General features: G+C 40.0%; 1 protein-coding gene across 2 annotated transcripts in view; it reads right to left on the reverse strand.

Moving 5' to 3' along the window:
- Positions 1 to 14,258: 14,258 nt before the first annotated feature.
- Positions 14,259 to 22,677, reverse strand: part of DCUN1D1 (defective in cullin neddylation 1 domain containing 1) — a 40,166-nt gene continuing 31,747 nt past the window's right edge. For both annotated transcript variants that reach the window (XM_060172026.1, XM_060172025.1), the window contains exons 5-7: positions 19,996 to 20,078; positions 19,681 to 19,777; positions 14,259 to 17,217 (exon numbers count right to left, since the gene is read on the reverse strand). In XM_060172026.1, the coding sequence (XP_060028009.1) occupies positions 17,138 to 17,217; positions 19,681 to 19,777; positions 19,996 to 20,078 (260 nt within the window). In that variant the 3' untranslated portion in view covers positions 14,259 to 17,137. The remainder of the gene's footprint in view (positions 17,218 to 19,680; positions 19,778 to 19,995; positions 20,079 to 22,677) is intronic.

Here is a 22,677-nt window from a genome sequence, read left to right on the forward strand (position 1 = left end):
TGTTCCTCAGAAAACTCAGCTCTGCCTTTGAAATATTAATGCCTTGGGGGCCAGGCAGTAGTGACCAGGTTAAGCACACAGTTCAAAGTGCAAGGGCTGGCACAAGGGTCCAGGTTTGAACCCCTGGCTCCTCACCTGCAAGGGGGGCGCTGCATAAGTGGTGAAGCAGGTCTGCAGGTGTCTTTCTCCCTCTTCTGCTCCCCCTTCTCTCTCAATTACTCTCTGTCCTATCCAACAACAACAACAATGGGAAAAAGATGGCTTCCAGGAGCGATGGATTCGTAGTGGACACTGACCCCATCGGTATCTTGGAGGCAAATATATATATTATCTCCACAGTAAACATTTTTGCCAACTCCACTCCCTTGTTGCCACCCTGGACTCTGTCAAACTCAGCACTCCCCAACCATTGTGTTCACTTTTTTTTTTTTTTAAATATCAACAACTGTTATTTTTTCAGTTTTTTTAATAGACTTTTTTAAATTTTTTATTATCTTTATTTATTGGATAGAGAAAGCCAGAAATCAAAAGGGAAGAGAGATATAGAGAGGGAGAGACAGACACCTGCAGCCCTGCTTCACCATTGCAAAGCTTTCCCCCTGCAGGTGGGGACTGGGGGCTCGAACCCGGGTTCTAGAGCACTGTAATGTGTGTGCTTAACCAGGTGCAACACCACCTGGCCTCTGTGTTCGCTTCTTAGTGGACATGTAAGTTATCTCTCCTATTATACATCAAATCATCCCCAAACGTAACGGACTCTTGAAACAACAGACCTTCCACAGCATCTGTGGATCCAGTCCTGAAGCAGATGATCCACTTACCAGGACCTCATAGTCAGGCCTCACAAAGCCACAAACAAGCTGTTAGAACTGCAGCTTCCTCTAGACTTCAGTGAAACAGAACCAGATCTCAAGTTGCCTGGCATGGTTGTTGAACAGAAGTGCCAGTACCCTCTCTGGCTGTAGCCCAGAAATTCTCTTCAGTCTCTTGCCACAGAAGGTCTCTCTCAAAGGCAGCTCATAAACAGCAGCTAGCTTCCAACAAGGATGGACAAGAGAGGAAGCAAGAGAAGACCACACCCAGTGGGAGTTAGCGATACAGGTGTGGCACTCGGGTCAAGGGAAACGTGTACCACACATAAGTGGAGACGGTGGGAAATTGTATTGGGCAGGGGTAGATAGCATAACAGTTATGCAAAGAGACTCTCCTGCCTGAGGTCCCAATACCCCAGGATCAATCCCCCGCACCACTATAAGCCATAGCTGAACAGTGCTTTGGTTAAAAAAAAAAATCACCTATCTCCTATTATGTGGGCCCATGCAGGACCTTGCCCTCAATGTGGATCAACAATGGTAGAGAATGTTCCCTCCAAAGGGAGGTTGGACAACATACTCTACCTACCATCCAAGGAAGATAGGTCCTGAAATTAGTGCAGCCTGGAATGTTCCTAGCCATGACCACAGAATGTGAGCTCAGACCTGCAGGGATGCAGAGGTTACATAGTCGTGCTGAATATGGGCCCCAGATCAAATCGATGGGGTTTACAGTTAACAATATTTATACACTTTCCCCATATTTGGGAGCTACTTTCTTCCCTGATCCTGCTTTCTAGTTCTTTTTCCAACTATGACACCATCTCCTCAGATAATAACCTGGGTCCACCTGCAAATTAGTTGTCAGGCTCAGGCAAAAACTAGTAAAGTCATGGGCCACCAGGTTCATGCCTATCCTATAGTCTTGTCAACATTTCCTTTTTATTAATAAAAAAATTTGAAAAATTATAGCCCTAATATATGTAAAATAGAATTTCCTCAATAAAAACACTAATACTGGGAGCCACTGTGTCCTGAAAAACTAACCCCAGAAACAATATTCTTATCATTTTGCCATGTTGTCTATTTACTTATTTTACTGCACCAGAGTGATTGATGGGGCTCAGTGTCAACACTATGAATCCACTGCTCCCAACAGCCACTTTTTCCTTTTTTTTCTCATTTTTTTTTTTATTATAGAAGAGAAATTGAGAGGATGAGGAGATAGAGGGACAGAGGGTAGACACACCTGCAGACCTGCTTCACCGCTCATGAAGCAGAACCCCTATAGGTAGGGTGCGGGACTCAAACCAGGGCCTTGTGCACTGTAATGTGTGCGCTTAACCAGGTGCGCCACCCCGCCCCCCCGCATGTTGTCTCCATTAGATGCAAGTCCTTGGATTCAGCCCACACTTGAGGGAAAGGGGGTACACAGAGGTGTGACTCACTAGAGAGGCATCACTGAAGGAATTTTATTTATTTTGGATAGGGACACAGAGAAATTGAAAGGGGAGGGGGAAAAAAGGGAGAGAGAAAAAGACCTGCAGACCTGCTTCACCACTTGTGAAGCTTCCCCCCTGCAGGTGGAGACCAGGATTTGAACCTGGGTCTTTGTGCACTGTCACAGGTGCATTCAATTGCATGTGTCACCACCTGGTCTCTTCACTGAGGGAATTTAGAGGCCACCTATCACATCTTCCTGCCTTCATCTTACTTACCCACTCCCCGTACACACACACACACACACACACACACACACACACACACACACACACACACAATTTTCTTAAAACATTTTTTTAAAAAGAACCTGTTACTCTGCTCCAGAAACCTCCAAGGAAGCCCCACCTCACCAAGCAGAAGCCACAATACCAGCCCTGGCCACAAGGTCAGTGTGTAAGGTACTTACTGTGCATGGCAGCACCTCATCCTACTCTCTTCAAGCTGGTTGACGTTCCTCAGATACGCCAGGTCTGCCGTCAGCTCTCAGCCTTTAGAGATGATACTCGCTCTGCCTGCAAGCTTTCCTCAGAGACATTAAGGTGTTGTCTTTGTTCAGTACAGCCCCTTTGACTCTGGGGAGTGTTTTCAGACCCCCCTCAGTGGAAGCCTGAAACCATATACTGGTTCCCCCCTATACACAACACTCTGATCGTTTAACTTATAAACTGAGCACAACACAAAATGAACAATGAGTAGTAAGAAAACAATGACCTGAATATGCTATAACAAAAAAAGTTACCGGGAGTCGGGCTGTAGCTCAGCGGGTTAAGCACAGGTGGCGCAAAGCACAAGGACCGGCAATAGGAACCCGGTTCGAACCCCGGCTCCCCACCTGCAGGAGAGTTGCTTCACAGGCGGTGAAGCAGGTCTGCAGGTGTCTTTCTCTCCCCCTCTCTGTCTTCCCCTCCTCTCTGCATTTCTCTCTGTCCTATCCAACAACGACGATATAAATAACAATAAAACAAGGGCAACAAAAGGGAATAAATATGTTAAAAAAATTTTTTAAGTTACCTGGATAAAGCCTCTATTTCTCTCAAAGTCTTACAGTGTAACTTGTGGTTGGAACTACAGAAAGCAAACTGCAGGTAGAGGGGTGACTCCTCATTTCTCTGGGTACCTAGCAGATAGAGGGGTGACTCCTCATTTCCCTGGGTACCTACTTGGCCCTCCACTTCATAAAGCCCTCTGGGATTTCACTCCCACTTAAAACCACACCCTCTGCCTTTTTCTCTTCTGCATACTTTACTTCCCCCCCCCTTTGTTGCCTTTGTTTATTGTTGTAGTTATTGTTATTATTGATGTCGTCATTGTTAGGACATAAAGAAATGTAGAGAGGAGGGGAGGACAGAGAGGGGGAGAGAAAGATAGACACCTGCAGACCTGCTTTCACCCACTGTGAAGTGACTCCCCTGCAGGTGGGGAGCCAGGGGCTCGAACCGGGATCCTTACCCCCGTCCTTGCGCTTTGCACCATGCGCGCTTAACCCGCTGCGCTACTACCGGACTCCCTACTATCTTTTTTTTAAATATAATTTTTAATATTTATTTCCCTTTTGTTGCCCTTGTTTTTTATTGTTGTAGTAGTTATTGTTATTGATGTCGTTGTTGTTGGATAGTACAAAGAGGAATGGAGAGAGGAGGGAAAGTCAGAGCAGGGGAAAGACAGACACCTGCAGACCTGCTTCACCACCTATGAAGCGACTCCCCTGCAGGTGGGGAGCCAGGGGCTCAAACCGGGATCCTTACACTGGTCCTTGCGCTTCGTGCCACATGCGCTTAACCCGCTGCGCTACCGCTCGATTCCCCCTACTATCTTTTTAAGATGACCTTTTACTACACGAGGAAAAGTTTCACACGAGACAGGGAGTGAGAACAGCCAGAGCGCATTCACTGTAACACGTGTGTCACCGAGAATCAAACTGAGAGCCTGAGACTGGTAACTCAGACCCTCCACCAGCTGAGCTACTCCTCCAGCTACAAGCACTTCAGTGTCGTCACTGCGAGCGCGCATGAGAACAGAGAGTAGCTGCTGACAGCACTTCGCTGCTTCAGGCCTGTTTTTTCTGGTGTACAAAAAGATGCTCCAACACCCAAGTTTCCTTGAACAGTGAGTCATGTCTGAGCCTGGCTTGTGCCCATGGTAAGCAAGCACACTACTCTCGTGTGCTATTGTACCTGTGCTATATTTTATTTTTTTGGTCATTTTTATTTAGGAGTTAACAGTTTACAGTCAACAGTAAAATACAATAGTTTGTACATGTGTAACATTTTCCAGTATTCCACTTCACACTGTTAGTAACTCCCCACCTAGCTCCTCTTCGCCATCATGTGCCAGGGCCTGAACACTCCCCCGACCCCCCAGAGTCCTTTACTTTGGTGCAATCCACCAACTCCAGTCCAAGTTCTGCCTTGTGTTTCCCCTTCTGTTCTTATTTTTCGACTTCTATGAGTGAGATCATCCCACATTCATCCTTCTATTTCTGGCTTATCTCACTTCACATGATTCCTTCAAGCTCCATCCAAGATGAGGTGAAGAAGGTCTACAGAAGGTTTACTTTTTAAATACATTTCCTTATAGTAGAAAATAAACTTGATGAAGGCAATTATTTGTAGGCATTTAGTTCTCTGCTAGATTTCAGAATAATCCCTGCCTGATACACTAAGAAATTAAGGGGCATCTAGTTGAGTCAGTGAGTATAAAGCAATGTGAATGAAGCCAATAAAAGGTAAGTTTTTCTATTTAGTTATCCTGACAACAGAATAGTGGGGGAGGGGGCGGGGAGTGAAGGCCAAAAGAAGTCACAGCAAGCACTAAAGGCAATACTTGATGAGAATTTCAATAAAGGCAGTAACACTTGGAATCTGAATCACTGGACACAGGAAACTGGGAGAGAAAACTGGAGTGATCCAGAAAACTGATCTACAAATTCAATACAAACTATCCAAATCCCAGTTGATTTTTTCTCCCCCCAGAAACTGACCAGCTGACCTTAAACTCTATCATGACCTTGGAAAACAAGTCAGAGGACCACCAGACGGTGGTGCACCTGGTTGAGAGCACACATTACAGTGTTCCAGGACCGGGGTTCAAGCCCCCAGGCCCCCACCTGCAGGAGGAAGCTTCATGAGTGGTGAAGCAGGGCTGCAGGTGTCTCTCTGTCTCTCTCCCTCTCCTTCCCTTTCAATTTGTGTCTACCCAATATAATATATATATATATATATATATATATATATATATATATATATATATATATATATATATATATATAATATGCTCCTAAACTCACTGAGTAAGATACCAAAGTCAAAGGGGTGCTACAAGAAAAGCATGACTGGTGAGTGACTAAGAAAGTTGCAAATTCAGGGCTGGGCAGTGGTGCACCAGATAAAGGGTCCATATCACCATTACAAAGACCTGAGTTGGAGCGCCTCATCCCAACCTCCGGGGCCAGGGGACGCTTCACCAGTGAACAGGGCTGCAGGTGTCTTTCTTCCTCTACCCTCTCAATTTCTCTTTATCCTGTCAAACAAAACAGAAGAAACAAAAGAAACAAAAAAATGGCCTCTGGGAATGGTGGATTCATAGTGCCAGCCCCAAGCCCCACTGATAACTCCGGTGGCAATAATAAAAAAGAAGTTGTGATGTGTATATACAATTATTACTCAACTATTAAATATAATGAAATTATCTCCTTCACTTCATCCTACATGGAATGTGCAGGCATCATTTAAGTGAGATAAGCCAACAAGAGAAGGACAAATACAGGATGGTATCACTTATAGGTGAAACTTGAGAAGCAAGGGAAGAGACGGAAAACACAATGAAATCAGGACCATATGGGGTATATTGCAACAAAGCCAAAGACTCTGGGGAAGGAGGAGCCACGGTGCATGATGGTAGAAAACGACACAAGTTGGGGGAAATAGTGTCCTGCAAGCGTTTAATGGGCACAAGGGAAATTGTTCTCATGAGTCAACAACTGTACTGTAAGCATTAAAACCCCTCCTTAAGAAATAATTTTTAAAAGTAGAAAAAATTAATTAAAAAAACTTGGGCCAGCCAGTGGTGCACCTGGTTAAGGACACACATTACAGTGCACAAGGATCAGGGTTCAAGTGCCTGGTTGCTTTCCTGCAGAGGGAAAGCTTCAGTGAGGGGTAAAGTAAGGCTGGAGGTGTCTCTCTTTTCCTATCTCTCCCTTTTCAACTTCTGTCTTTATCCAATAATAAAGGAATAAAATTAAAAAGGGAAACTAGATGAGTATCTCTGATGAAAATTGATGCAAAAACCCTCAACAAAAATACTAGCAACCAAATTCAACACATATTGAGACTGCATCTAACAGTCACGTGGAGTTACTCCTGCGATGCAGATATACACAAAATGATCTTCTAAATACACATTAACAAAAGGACAAAACATGTGATCTAACTGCTGTAGAAAAGTACTAACCAATCTCAACACTTTTTCCTTATTAAGGAATATACAACTAATAAAAAAAAAAAAAGGAAAACTAGCATAAGAGAGAAAATATGAAAAGTCCACAGCTAACACTGTGCTCAGTGCTAAAAGATAAGGCTTAGCCTCAATGACCAGAACAAGAAAGCCCACTATCACTTTCACCTCATATAGTTAGAGCAGTCAGACAAAAGAAGGGTGTGAAAGATAGCATTACAATACTAGTATTGGGAGGAAATTGCAATGGCCCACTTTTACAAATGGACAGAAAAATCTAGACACTAGACGTTATGGCATAGTAGACTAGGTGATTAACAGCTAGAATTTTAAAAATCCAACCCAGGGGCCAGAGGTGAAGTAGGGCTGCAGGTGTCCCCACCTTCCCTCATTGCTGTCTTATCAAGTAAAAAAAAAAAAAAGAGAGAGAAAAAATGGGAGTGGAAGGTGGGCTGCTAGAAACTGGATTCATCCTATAGGAACTTGAGCCCCAACAATAACCCCAGTGGCAATAAAATAAGTATTTAAAAATCCAGCGTAACAGCGAAAACAACCACCAACTCAAATATGGTCAAAGAACTTTGACATAACCTACAAGTGTATGAAAGATGCTCAACGGTGCCCACCAAAACCACAGCACAGCATCACCTCACACCCATGAGGATGGCGAGTATCACAAACACAGAAAGCTGAAGTATTTACATGACTTTGGAGAAGTCTGAACCCTTGTGCACTGTAGGTAGGATTGTAAAATGGTATAAACTCTGGAAACCAGTGAAGAGCTTCCTCAGAAATCAGAGAGCGAGGAAGTGGCTCAGCCGGAAATTGCAGGGATGAGGTCCTAGGTTCAATCCTGGGCACAGCACAGAGTGGCCGAGCAGTGCACTGCTAGCCCTCCCTCTCTGGCAAGAACAGTACGTCATAATTACAAACTAAAAAAAGAACTATCAAGAACCAGCAATCCCACTTTGGAGGTACAGCCACAAGAACTGAAAGTGAAGTCTTGAAGAGAGTTTACATTTATGTTCACAGCAGGACTATGTAAACACCCAAGTGATCAATGATAAGTCAGTGAATTGAGTGGTCTGGGAGGTGGTGCAATGGATAAAGTGTTGGATTCTCAAGCATGACGTCCGTAGTTCAGTCCCTGGCAGCACATGGGCCAGAGTGATATCTGATTCTTTTTCTCTCCTATCTTTCTCACTAATAAATAAATGAAATATTTTTTTAAAAAGTCAGTGAATGAGTAAGAGCTGGGGCATGTATGTCACACAACAAAAGGTATCCACCCTTAAGACGGCTTCACCACTTGCTCCATGGCATGGATGAAGCTTACGGGCACATGCTAAGTGAGAGAGGTCACAAAAAGACAAATATGGTTAATTCCATTTCTATGAGGTAAACTCTTCCATTTAAATTTTTGAGGACTAACCTAACTGTTCCAAAGCACTTTGCAAAGGTTCCAATTTCTCCTCGTTCTTAGCACATGTCTGTGATGTACCACTGCATGTGCACTAAAGCAATTCAATTCACTGTGACTTAGATTTGCATCTTGAAGTGCTTATTATTCACTTACACTTTTTTTTTTTTTTGGTGAAAATGCCTACTCAAATTTTTGGCACATTTGTAAACTGAGTTGTCTTTTTACGGCTAAGCCATAAGAGTTCTGTATGCATGCGGAATATCTCACACTGTATTTAAGGGACTCTGTGGATAGTTATCATGACCTTTAAACCACACCTTGTGAGCTTTCAAAATACTTTCAAATTAAAATTATTTTTATTAAGCACATCAAACTTTTAAATATAAATTGCATAGGACTTTCAAAATGTAGAGCAATCATCACTGCTGTTCCAAACACCTGAAGAGTGAAGGGGGCAAGGGCCATAGGTTAAGAGATCTACAGAGATGTCTGTAATGTAGAGATCTTATTTGAATCCTACTTGAACTGGAAAAAAAAAGAGACAATGTAAAGTACTAAACAGTTACTAAGAAACTGCTAACATTTAAAGTAGTGGTGCTATGGTTATGGTTGTATGAGTCCTTGCCCTGTAGATATACATACTGAAACACAAACCAACTTGGCTTTTGGAAAGATGAACAACAAATAGGTAAGTCAAGCAGATCTTAATTTATCAATGACTCAGGGAAAGGCACACAAGCAGGGCACCAGATCTTCACACCTGAAGCCCCAAGACTGTAGGTTCAGTCCCGACACCAGAGCTGAGCAGTGCTCTGGTCTTGGACGAAAATAAACATTTGCTGAGAAATGTTACACATGTGCAAACTATTGTATGTTACTGTTGACTATAAACCATTAATCCTCCAATAAAGAAATTAAAAAGATATTTGGGTTTGGGAGACATCCCAGTGACTCCACACCAGACTTTCATGCCGTGTCAATCCACCAAAATGCCATAAATGACAGATGAGCAATATTCTGGTTTCAGTCATTAAAATAAATCTTTAAAAAAAGACTGGCCAGGAGTTGGGCAGTAGTGCAGCGGGCTAAGCACACGTGGCGCAATGGCGCAAAGCACAAGGACTGGCTCAAGGATCTCAGTTCGAGCCCCCAGCTCCCCACCTGCAGGGGAGTCGCTTCACAAGCGGTGAAGCAGGTCTGCAGTTATCTTTCTCTCCCCACCCTCCATATTCCCCTCCTCTCTCCATTTCCCTCTCCTAATGACAACATCAATAACAACAATAACTACGACAACAATGAAAATACAAGGGCAACAAAAGAGAAAATAAAAATCATAAGTATTCAATCCAGTGTCAGCCGATGGCGACTAAACAATAACATTTTCATTTTTTTAAAAAATCAGTTCCCAAAGTTATTTCAAAGGGTCTGAAAAATGTATGTGACTGAGACGTATCTGTGCACAATCTTAGTATTACCACCAGCCACAGGCTGACTGGGTAGCTTTTTCAACCCTGATACACACAGGAGCACAAAACACGTTGGCAGCACTACTCTTCCTCTCAGAAGTTAAGCCTCTCATCCCATGGTCCACAAACACATCAGACCCTCCACTGGAAGGGGACAGCCACCACCATTATTCTATGCCACCTTCAAGGACGTACACAGTCTCTAGTAATTTTGCTGTAGTCCTTCTGGCCATCCAGCAGGTACATGACTTCGGATGGCTAGGTATAACTTGCACACTTAAAATCCCATCCACTAGAATGAATCTAAGCATTGGTGAGCAGTCTTGAAACCACAACCCTTATGCATTGAGATATTTTTACATGGTACACCCACTTTAGCAGGTGAGAATTCTACCACCGAAGCACCAATGCAGCCATTGTACATCCACTTTGGAAAAACAATTCAGCATACCTTAGAAAGTTAAACACAGAGGCCAGGAGGTGGCGCACCTGGTTAAGCACTCACATTACAGTGCACAAGGACCCAGGTTCAAGCCTGCAGGGAGATAGCTTCATGAGTGGTGAAGCGGGGCTGCGGGTGTCTCTATCTTCCCCTTCCTTTTCAATTTCTGTCTCTATCCATTGATAAAAATATTTTTTAAAAAGAAAGTTAAACACAAATGTTTCAAACCCAACAGTTAACACTAACAAACTGACTCTAGTCCATTTCAAAGAAATGAACACATACACCCGTACAATGACATGAATATTCAACACTTAACCAAAACAAAATGCAAGCAAGGAAATGTCTGTCAGTGGGTGAACGGAGCACAAGACAGACGTGCAGAGTAGACTAGGTTGCACCCCAGTACAAGTATATGCTGCGGCATGAATAAACCTCAAAAACATCATGCCAAGGGGAAGAAGCCAGAAAAACCTTCAAGTTGCATGAGTCTGTGTAATTTCTAGACAGGGAAAACTTCTAGATCAAACCTTTTCCACCCTATGCCTGAGGCAGGAGTTGGCATTAACTACAGAGCAGATAAGAAAACATCTTCCTATGCACTAAGGCAAGCACTGTGCTAAGACTGGGCTGGGCTGGTCGCACAACTGTACACTGAGACTTGTACACTTACAACAGGTGACTGTCATGGTGTACACAGCACATGCCATAAAGCTATTTTACAAGTATCACGACAAAAACTCTTCATGAGTATTTTAAAACTCACCATCTATTCATCTCGTTATCAATTTAATACAATGAACTTTAATATAGAATTAGGATTAAGAAATTTGCTTTCAGACTATCAGTATGCTATGTTTAAATGATTCTAAGTCTGCCATCTCTAAGCCTTACTGATGAAGTATTTCTCATGGAGCTTTGGTATATAGTGGCAGTCACTGTCTACAGCTTCCATTAATTAATACCCTTATTCCTTTAACCTATGCCCTACTCAAATTCTTTTTTTTTTTTTTTTGCAAAAATTCATTTGAATCACCTGAGTAATTACAATTTGCTTTAGACTATTTCATGACTTGAAATTCTGTGTAAGTATTTAGACAGAACAGGCGCCTGCGCACATGTGTGTGTGGCCACATAATGCTCTATCACCCACCTTTGTTTTCTCCCCGTCAGCTACTACAATACCTATAAAGGTTCATACTTTTTATTGCTTCAAATTAAGTTCTGCTTTCACTATTTTGGTTCAAAACTCATTGTTTTAAACTTATTTGATGACTTATTTTTTGTGACTCCACCCCTGTCCATTCTATTAAAATTGCCAAAGAGGCAATGTACATTTAACAATATTTAACCGAAATTTCTTTCTCTAAAACAGATATCATGTGTCATGTCAATAATCTACAAAAGATAAAATGTAGACAGAGGTACTGGACTCTGCTTGCCATAGCCCAACCTCATTAAATAAAGTAGGGGGGCAGGCGGTGGTGCACCTGGTTAAATGCATGCATTAGTGTGCAAGGACCTGGGTTCAAGTCCCTGGTCCCCACGTGCAGGGGAAAGCTTCACAAGTGGTGAAGCAGGGCTGCAGGTGTCTCTATCTCTCTCCACTTCCCCTCTGTTTCTGTCTCTATCCAATAATATATTTAAAAAAACATTTTAATAAAAAATGTCAGTAATCTACAAAAGATAAAAGTAGAGTGAGGTACTGGGCTCTGCTTGCCAGGGCCCAATCTCATTAAAAAAAGCAATCTAACAGTACAGTCTGAAACCCAATGCTCTAAGTCACAAACTACAATAGTTTTTGCACAGCACATATTAAAAAATTATGAAAATACTCAGAAAATTAAATTTAAATTAAAAATGCATTTAAGATGGGGTAGACAGCATAATGGTTATGCAGAGAAACTCTCATGCCTAAAGCTCCAAAGTCCCAGGTTCAATCCCCCACACTACCATAAGCCAGAGCTGAGCAGTGCTCTGGCTGGACAAAAAAAAAAAAAAAAAAAATTCAATTTAAAAATGGGTATTTATATGGTCCGGGAGGTGGCACAGTGGATAAAGCACTGGACTCTCAAGTGTGAGGTTCCAAGTTCAATCCCCAGCAGCACATGTACCAGAGTGATGTCTGGTTCTTTCTATTTTTCTCATGACTAAATATTTTTTAAATGGGTATTTAAGAGCTGGGTGGTGGCACACTTGCTATAGTGCACATTAGAATGTGTTAGGACCCTTCAAGTCCCTGGTACCCACCTCTGGGGGGAGCTACATGAGCAGTGAAGCATGGCTGCAGGTGCCTCTTTCACTCTCCCTCTCAGTCTCCCCTCCCCTCTCAATTTCTCTGTCCTAGCAAATGAAAAAAGAAAAAAGGGGGAGGGGCAATTAATGACCTGGGTCAGATGGTGGCACACTTGGCTAATCACACACATTACCATGCAGAAGGACAGAGGTTCAAGCCCTATGTCCCTTCCTGCAGGGGGAGGGGAAGCTTCCTGAGTGATGAAATAGGGCTGCAGGTGTCTTTCTCACCCTTCCTTCTCAATACATCTTTGTTTCAAACATATGGTTTAAAAAAAAAAAAAAAACTTTCTTAAAAATGGCCACCAGGAGTGGTGGATTCACATAGGCACTGAGCCCCAGAGATTTCCCTGGTGGCAATTAAAAAAAAAAAAAGGATAATTATAAAATGATTCCCAAAATAATTTATTTAAAGCTTCATTAAATAGAAACATTACTTTTAGAAATTTCATCTACAACAAAGGCTGTGCAACTTTTAGCTTCATTTCCTAATTTGTGACATATATATATACATATACATATATATATGTATATATATTTTTTTTTAAAAAAAAAGATCAACCAAAGAGGAGTCACGAGCCACACTGATACAAAACATTCAACCTAATGGAAAGTTATGAAGTGAACAGATGAACAGAAATGCCAACTACCCAAAAATCCACTAAACAAAACAAGATGGAAAGATCATTCTGGTAAACCACTTATGCATGTATTATGAGTTTACAAAAAAACAAACACTGTCTGTCTCCATAACCAGGTACAAGTCAAACAAATATTCAAGCAAAATGGTAACAAGCAGTAAAGATAAACCTGGGAAAGGTCGTTCGTCCTAGTAGGAACTTTCTAGTTTATCTAACTACAAAATGTAACACCCTCAGAGATCCAGGGTAAAGGTGCCATGACCTATGACTTTATGTTTCTATAAAACACTTTAGTGCTATGTGATTGTAAAAATGGAGGCGAGAGTTCAGAAATATACTCATTTATAATCAATGAAATGATGAGCTGTAATTTAAACCCTAGATCACATTATGTAGAAATCACAACGCAGTTACTGTGTCCTCATTTATGTTAAATAGTTCACATTTTAAAAACATTTTATCATTACATCAAATTTGATAAATCTTATCAAAACATCTATGTATTCAATAGATATCATTTTGCTGAAAGTATAAAGTGACATTGAAAGACTGCTGAGGTGTCAAATAAGTATTTCCGATGAAATGTACACAAGTTAACACACTTAACTACGTAAGTTAATTCTTCCTACAAGTTGATTCAGGTTTACAGAGGCAGATTTTGTAAACTATAGTAAACTTCCCAGCACCACTTTAATATGTTCCCAAATTCTTTCATCAAGTTTAACTTTCTTCTGTCATTCATATGTAAAAGTTATAGGCTTACAATTAGTCTTACTAGTAAACGTTTGAAAGTGTACGTTAGACTAGCTACATCTATTCAAACTTATCATCAAATAAAAAATAGATGAATACTCTATTCACTTATCTGAGAAAAAATAGTATACTTTGTTTAAATAAAACTCCCCAGTAAGGATATTATATAAAAGATTTCTCGTGTTATTTTATTAAGATTACTTTCTCTCATTAAAACTTTTTAAAGTTTAATGATGTACACATACTTACAATGCCATATTACACAACTACAGTACTGTTAATTAAATAAAGCAGCCCAGTATACTTGTAAACATTTTAAATGTAGTAAACAAAACTTGGCATGTCTTTTCTCCCTAAAACTTGCCATTACAAAGCTCTTTCCATGAGTAGTTATTCTTCCTGGAAAAGTATTCAACTATGTTTGAAGTCTTTAAAGTATATTACACTGAAATAATATGTGAGAAGATGTAGTCATGGCAATTTCACTGAAGCTTTTATTGCCTCTGTTGGTAAGATGACAGGGATTGTAAGAAACACAATCGAACTTACAGAAATATGCAAATGATAGTCACTAAAGATAATCTCGATCTCAAGTATCTTTATATGGGTACTTCTGATCTTATACACTTGACTTGAAAAAGCATTCTATTTTGAAATGTGTATGTGTTTTGACATTTGGCAAAAAAGGAAACTGTACCTGTGGTTCAACTTAAAACACAGAATCCCTAATGGGGAGTTTGCCAGAATGGAGACTGAAGACTCAGGAATTAAACGTGTGTGTGTGTGTGTGTGTGTGTGTGTGTGTGTGTGTGTGTGTACATGTACCCCTCCCCCCACCTCTCTTTCAGTCACACACTCACACAAACATTGCCACATTTATATGCATTTTAGTACAAAATAATCCCTGTAACCATTTATCCTCAGAATAACCACACCACATTACACCAGGAATTAAACCAGTGTGTGTGTGTGTGTGTGTGTGTGTGTGTGTGTGTGTGCGTGTGTGTGTGTACATGTACCCCTCCCCCCACCTCTCTTTCAGTCACACACTCACACAAACATTGCCACATTTATATGCATTTTAGTACAAAATAATCCCTGTAACCATTTATCCTCAGAATAACCACACCACATTACACCAGTCTTCTCTTTGCAGCCCTAGTAATAGTATTGTTTTAATTCTAAGATGCCATCATAGAGTGAACAACCTTGACTTTTATGCTACATAATTATATTCAAAGCTTTATGTATTTTTGTTTATAATTACACAGTAATTATAAATGTTTAGTACCAAACTGATGACAAACACTATTTTGTTGAAAAGAACTTGCATTTAAAAGGAAAAGTCTGTAAAACCCAAAGTGCTAGGCCACAAACCAATATCAGACTTTTATAAAAAAAAAAAAAAAAAAAAAAGTTGTATGGGGGGGACTAGTGGGATCTCATTTCAAGACACAGCATACCCAAATTAATCAATCTAAAAACAATACCATAACTCAAAATCCTCAATACAGGAAACAAAATAGTACATATATATATATATATATATATATATCTTTAAAATTTTCATAATTGAAGTTTCTCTTCATATTTACAAATATGAAATCAGGAAATACTGAAAGCAGCAGGATTCATCTTCTATTTTCTATTTTTTTTAAAGAAATATTTCCAATAACCTGAATAGATGTTTCCAATGTTCTTTTGGTAGAACTGTATTCTTGGAAAAAAATGATTAGAGTATTAATGTGTCTATGGGGAAAGCTTTCTAGTCAATCTGAAAAGTATGTAAATAAAAAGAAGTTACATCTTTGCTTCTTAAAATCATTTCCACATCTACATAAGCATATTGCTGTTCTGAAGTACAATTCTTTGATAATTTTTAGAGTGCCTGTATACAGCAAGCAAAACAAAATTCTGCTAAAGACCATAGCCATCCAGCATCTGAATTTTTACATTTTTTTTTCCTGCCTTACAGAAATGTTTAAGAAAACAATAAACCCTTCTTCACACCATGAGGCAAACAGAGAAATGAGCATTTTCAGCATGAAAGCAGTTCATGGGTCTTGCAATGAAAAAAAATACATACAAGACAGAATTCTGCTTTGATGTGAAAACTGAGATAATTAGAGTAAAACAGAAACAGAAGCAGATTAAGTAGTGACAGTAAAAGTCAGATTGGTAGTCTGTAACAGGTGCATGCCTGCTCGAAGATCTTTGCTCCTGGAGTATTTGGCAACCACAATGATTAGCAGTTAAAGCAGTTTCAACAAAATAAGAAGTCATCAAAAATGGACTATTTGTCTGAAAGAGCAGTACCTATATTATAAGGATTGAACTTCATGGCTCATCATGACCATTTTCAGAATTTAATTCCTTCTATCATAAATTAAGAGAATTTCATTTGTGTTCCATAGTGCACTGACAAAATAAAATAAAATAAACCCTCATGCCTAAATTTAGAATATTGTATTGTGTAGCAATCTAAAACATTCAAAACAAATTAAATAGTTCAACTTATTCGACAGGCATATAAGCATTTCAAAGTCATAATGAAATCCAATTATATAGTGCATAATGTAGAAAGGAATAGAATCAAACATTATGCAGACATTTTCTAAATAAAAGCTCCCTGTAGGACAGCTCTGTATCAACAGGGGGAAGGTGAGTGCAGACTGGTTCTGTGGAACCTTTAGAAACTGAGGGTCTGAAACACTAAAATTTTCAGGTAGGCACACCTAAATTTTGTTTTTCACCTTGGTTATTTTGACATTTTTCATTAGATATGCTATTCACGTCAACAATACATGTGATTTGCCAGAAAGGGAAAAAAAAAAAATTTCCCAACCAAAACACCATTCCAGATCTGGTACACTTAAATATATCACTCTTGTTGGAAGTGCTCTTAGCATAGTCTTTGCAATTAGCCCAAAGCATATATTTAAGAAGTTTTTATAATTGTGATGTTCATGTTTAATTCTTATATCAAACTGTTTTCTGATGAAGACAGCATTGTGCTTTACGTAAGAATGGAAACCTCAAAATAATCACCATGTAGCTTCTAAGACTTATGGGAGAGTAAACTAGGATGGTCCACAGATATAAGATGAAATCCACAATGTTGGAATTATAAATGTTTAGAGCGGCCCAGACTAGAAGACAAGCCCAAACCACCATTAGAAGAATGAAATACAATATGGTCCAAGATGTATCCTTAAAGTTTGTCTCAACCCTCAGTCTGAATTGTGAGGATTGATCTTCAGTTCAGTCCAGCCAGCAGAAATTGACTGTGCAATTTTCCGTTGTATTTATTGTACAGACTATGTACATACTAGAAGGTTCCTTTAGTGCTACACTGTTGTACTTTTTGTCCCAGCAATTTGAGGGCGTGCAAATTCCACAAAGTCGTCAATAAGAACAGGCCATGCTCCTGAGGGGGAAAAAAAGCAGAAATAAGGCTAGCATTTCAAAAGAATCCTTATCCTTTTAAATAGTTTACAACAATAAATAAATACAATAAATACAGTTGTTGGTATATGTATAAATTTCTCAGCTTTCTGCAAAACACTCTCACCCCCAGCCTATGCCCTCCTCCACCATCATGCGCCAGGACCTAACCCTTCTACCCTCACCCTCCCAAGCCCTTTGCTTTGGTGCAATAATAAGAAGCCCAGTCAAAGTTCTGCTGTTTCCCCTTCTGTTCTTTTATTATTATTGTTGTTGTTGTAGTAGTTATTATTGCTATTAGTATCATTGTTGTTGGATAGGACAGAGAGAAATGGAGAGAGGAGGGGAAGACAGAGAGGGGGAGAGAAAGACAGACACCTGCAGACCTGCTTCACCACTTGTGAAGCGACTTCCCTGTAGGTGGGGAGCTGGGGGCTCGAACAGGGATCCTTACACCGGTCCTTGCGCTTTGCACCACCTTCACTTAACCCACTGTGCCATCACCCGACTCCCCTCTCCTTCTGTTCTTATTTCTCAACTCTATGAGTGAGATCATCCCATATTCATCCTTTTCTTTCTGGCTTATCTCACTTAACATGATTCCTTCAAGCTCCATCCACGATGAGGGAAAGAAACTGATTTCACCATTTTCAATAGTTGAGTAGAATTTAAAATACCTACAGTAAAGTATATATAGTTCCAGTGACAAGAGTTCCAAAAATCTAGGGTATCTACTTAAAATATCATTTATATTCTCTCTTAAGATTTCAATACTCCCTTCCCTTAATGATGGAATACTATTGTGGTAATCAATAACATTATAATTTTCTGTAAACCGCTGATGTCAGACTATGGGAGAAATTTGCTCAAAACTGTCTGCCCAAGGAATAGTAACAGCACGGTGGCACGATGCCAAACAGAACAGACACAGCAAACAGAAGGAAACAAGTGTTCAGGCATTTGGTGACAATCCTACAAAGGCAAGTACCAGAAAGTAGTAAATTCTGATCTACTCCTTAACAAATTACTAAATGACTTAAACCTGCTTATCTGCCTGCATCTATAAATTCACATGCTAGCATCCAAACCAGGAAATTCTCCAGTTTTGTGTAAGGCCTAACAGAAAGCCCAATTATCACTCATATGGGCAATTAGACATTCCTCACTTTATAGTGAAGATGAATGACAGTGACAACAAAAAGAAGAAAGTGACATCACCAGTTAGATTAAGTTATTCCAGAATACCCTTAAAAGGGTCAACATAACTGCAGATTTTTCAGACTATCTGTCTACTCAACAATCTCAAAAACTCATCAGGTAGAGAAATCAAGAAAGCAGTGTCAGTTCTACGAAAGCAAACACACATGTCCCTGCAGCAAGGCAGCATCCTCTTCATACACACATGAAGGAAAAGCAGAGAAGCATTCAATAGTGGGTATTTACGAGATGCCAATGGCACTATGGCAGGCAGCTGACATGTATTCCAAATAAGAAAGCCATTTTGTCAGAACTATGGTGGTTACTGTGGGCAGGGGTCACACTTTAGTGGAACTTTAGTGGAGGCTGCAGTGTGGAACTAGAACCCTATAATCTTGTAATTCTGTAAATCATTATTTAATCGCTACAAAAAAATAAAGTGGATTAGACAGTCACTGAGCTTAAAAGAGTTTGCCATCAAGCAAAGAACTCTAGACAAGGGGGAGATGAAAAAGGGGAGAGGGTATCCAGTGCATTATGGTGAAGAGGGACTTGGGTAAGGAGGGGAGTGGTGTGCATGCCCTACTTCAGGGAAGTAAGAAACTGTACTCAGCGTCAACAACTGTTCTGCAAACCATTATTTCCCCCAGTAAAGAGATTTCTTAAGAAGCTGGCAATCAAATTCAGTCAAGACAAAATGCACACACACACACACACACACACACACGTACATTAAGAAGATAGCAGTTTCCTAACATTAACTAAAAACCTAAAACATGAATGAAAATTATTCATGTCTTTCTGTAAGATATGGACACTGACTTAGTATTTAAAGAAAAGGAATAGCACAGATTGATAAAAAAGATGAAGGGAGGCCAGGCAGTGGTGCGCCTGGTTAAGCACAGACATTTCAGTGAGCAAGGACCCAAGTTCAAGCCTATGGCCCCACTTGCAGGGGAAAAGCTCCATGAGTGGTGAAGCAGTGCTACAGGTATCTCTGTCTCTTTAACTCTCCACCTCCTCCTCACATCTCAATTACTGTCTCTATACAGTAATAAATAAAAATATAAATTAAATATTTTTTGAAATTTTTAATGATGAAGGCATTTCTTATATTCAAAGCAGTACAAATAAAAGCAGAAGAGGAAGAAGAAAACAAAAAACAGAAATCCAGTTCCAAACAGAAGTAGACCAGCAGTCTGAATATGTGGTTTTTTTTTTTTTAAAAAAAGGTAGGATAAAACTTTACCTTCTTCATCATAATTAGACATGTCATCTGCAATCATTGTACTGAAGTCTAAAAGAAGATTCCAAGTATCTTTTGGTATTGATCGTTTATGATGTTCCTATTTAAACAGAAATATACAAGTCACTGCAAAGAGTTGCAGAAAAACAAGATGACGCTAAACAAATGAAAAACAACGTATGCAATGAATTTCTATCAATCAGATTTCTCAGTCTGTGTCCATTACATGCTCTAAGTTAGTCATGTTTAAATTTTTGATTTATCTTAAAACAAGCACATCTCATAGAAAATATAGAACTGCAGAAGATGTGAACTTACCAACAAAAATTTATTCCATAAGTCTAAGAATTTAAATCTTCCATTAAGCACTAAATTCCAGTAGGCAATGGCCATTTCTAGATCTGTAACATTAAAAATAAATTATTTCAAATGTCATGAATATTTTTCTGCAAGACTAAAAACAGCTTTTTAAAAATGTGTCCCAAGTGTTTGTGAATTAGAATTTTCCTAAAGAATTTTGGATGTAGGTGTGGTGAGTCATATATGTAGCTAATGTAGCTATGAAATTATAGTACTAAATCCTGTAATATTGTAAATCAGTGTTAAGCCAACTAAAAAAATTTTTTTTTCTCATTTCCTATAGAGGCAAGCTCAAGGCATGCATTCTGCCCTCAATACAGTCCCTTCAATGAAAAAAGAGGACCACTACCTCACAGGGGTGCCTGACTTAAGTTTAAGCTCAATAATGTAGGCCCATTCAAATGTTAATACATAACATAACACGGTTTCCCAAGCCTGCTTCAGCACTTAGGAAATTTCATACAAGACACTTTTTTGGTGCCAGCGGCTGTCCTCTGCACTCAGCACTGGCAGCATTCCTGGCTTCTACCCCTTAGATGCCAGAAACAGCCCCATCATACTTACAGTGGCAGTAACCAAAAAACACATCTCTCTCCTGACACAGTAATAGGCTCTGTGGAGGGCAAAAGTGCTCCCAGCTGAGAATCACTGATTCTCAATGTACTACTAGGGGCTATCTCCTAAAGGACTGCTGTACCCACAATGCTAAACAGTTTTATATTCTGTTATTGGCTGACTGATCTTAACCTCTAGGACACTATTATGAATACTGATGCCCCTACACTTGTGGATAACTAACTTTTGACAAGGGGGCTCAAAACACAGAGAGTCTCTTCAACAAATGATGTTTGGAAAACTGTGTTGAAACATGCAGATGAATGAAATGGGAACACGACATATCACTGTGTACAAATCGTCTCCAAAGTGATCAAAGTCATGAGTGTTAGACCAGAAACTAGCAAATGCACAGAAACAGAAAACAGTGGCAGAACACTTCCTCATCTATGCTCTGGAAATATCTTCGCACATCCAGCAACAAAGAAAACAGAAACAAAGTAAACCAGTGGCACTAGATATATCAAATTGAAAAGCAAAGGGAATCAGCACTGATAACAGGAAAACACTACAGAATGGAAGATCTTTACATGACATACAGCAGATAAAGATTCAGTATCAAAACACTCGAAAGTGTGACTGACTGGGGCCCAGGCAGTGACACAGTCAGATGAGTGCATGTGTTACCATGTGTAAGGGCTGGGGTTAAAGTCCCTGGCCCCCACCTGCAGGGGAGAAACTTCGTGAGCGGTAAAGCAGTGCTCCAAGTATTTCTGTCTCTCTCCCTTTCTCAGTTTGGTTCTATCTGCAATCAGTAAATAAAGTCATTATCTTGGGCCCCAGTAAGTCACTGGGAAATGAGAATCGAACCTTTTAAACGTTTGACAGTCATAACAATTTAACTTGTCAACTGCTAAGTCTATATTTTTAGCACATAAGAATAATCACTCTAATGTATACATATTTGTGGAAAGGAAAAGAAGAAATTAGAAAACAACAGTTTGACTAAACAGGTGGTGGCAGTGCAAAGAAGATGGAGAAAATGCAGGCGGGAAGATGGATGGGAGATGCAGCCCAGGCCTCCCAGTCGGGCTGTGGAGAGGATTCGCCTCTCAGAATAAGATCCAACCTAAAGCGAACAATCAGCTGAAAAGAAGCTTCACGGATTCGAATTTTGCTTTACAGATATGTTGTGGCTCTTTCATTTCATCATTTTCAATCATCCTTTAGCCAGCTTTCCCAGACGTTGTCTATTCATCCTTTCTTTTCCAGCTTTTCAACACTTCCCACATGATCCTGTTCTCCCTCTAGTCTATTTTTTAATGTGAGAGGAACCAAAGTACCACTTAGCTCTGGCATATATGGTGCCAGGCGTTGACCCTGAGACCCTACTCATGCCAGTCCTAGACTCTGCCATTGAACTAACTATCTCCCAGTCCCTTCTTTCTTCATGTCTAATAAAGGATTGATACACAAGGCCCCTATTAGTCACATCAACCATGGCGTCTTCAAAATGAAAAACTCACTGCCATCACTGGGTAAATTACTTAACCTTTCTGTGTCTTCATATCCTCACCTGCAAAATGAGGCTAAGAATGGCTAGCACTCAGTCTATAATGGTGCATTCCAGCCCATACAGGCAGGGGGTGAATTACTGAAAAAGAAAATCTCCATGTTGTTAAGCATTAAATGAGGCAATGTATTTAAATACTTATTAATGCCTTGCCAAGCACGCTAGGTTCGCACTGAATGGAAACTGATGCCACCATCAAAATCTTCACTGCCCACATTCTAACTCAAAATTTTCTATTCTGCTTTTAAAAGATGGCTGTGGCTCTTGAGTTTGACTCACCATTTAATCTCAAACCAGCATTTGAAACACTCTCTCTTCAATAAGGATAACTTCTCAAGTCTTGAACCTTCCTTTGCCATGATCCTCTCACTGAAACCATTTATGGTGTATCGCACCAAAGTAAAAGACTCTGAGCTTGGGGGAGGGTTCAAGTCCTGGAACATGATGGCAGAGGAGGACCTAGTAGGGCTGAATGGTTATGTGGAAAACTGGGAAATGCTACTCATGTACAA

The sequence above is a fragment of the Erinaceus europaeus genome, chromosome 14, assembly GCF_950295315.1.
Source record: "Erinaceus europaeus chromosome 14, mEriEur2.1, whole genome shotgun sequence".
Lineage (NCBI taxonomy): Eukaryota > Metazoa > Chordata > Mammalia > Eulipotyphla > Erinaceidae > Erinaceus > Erinaceus europaeus.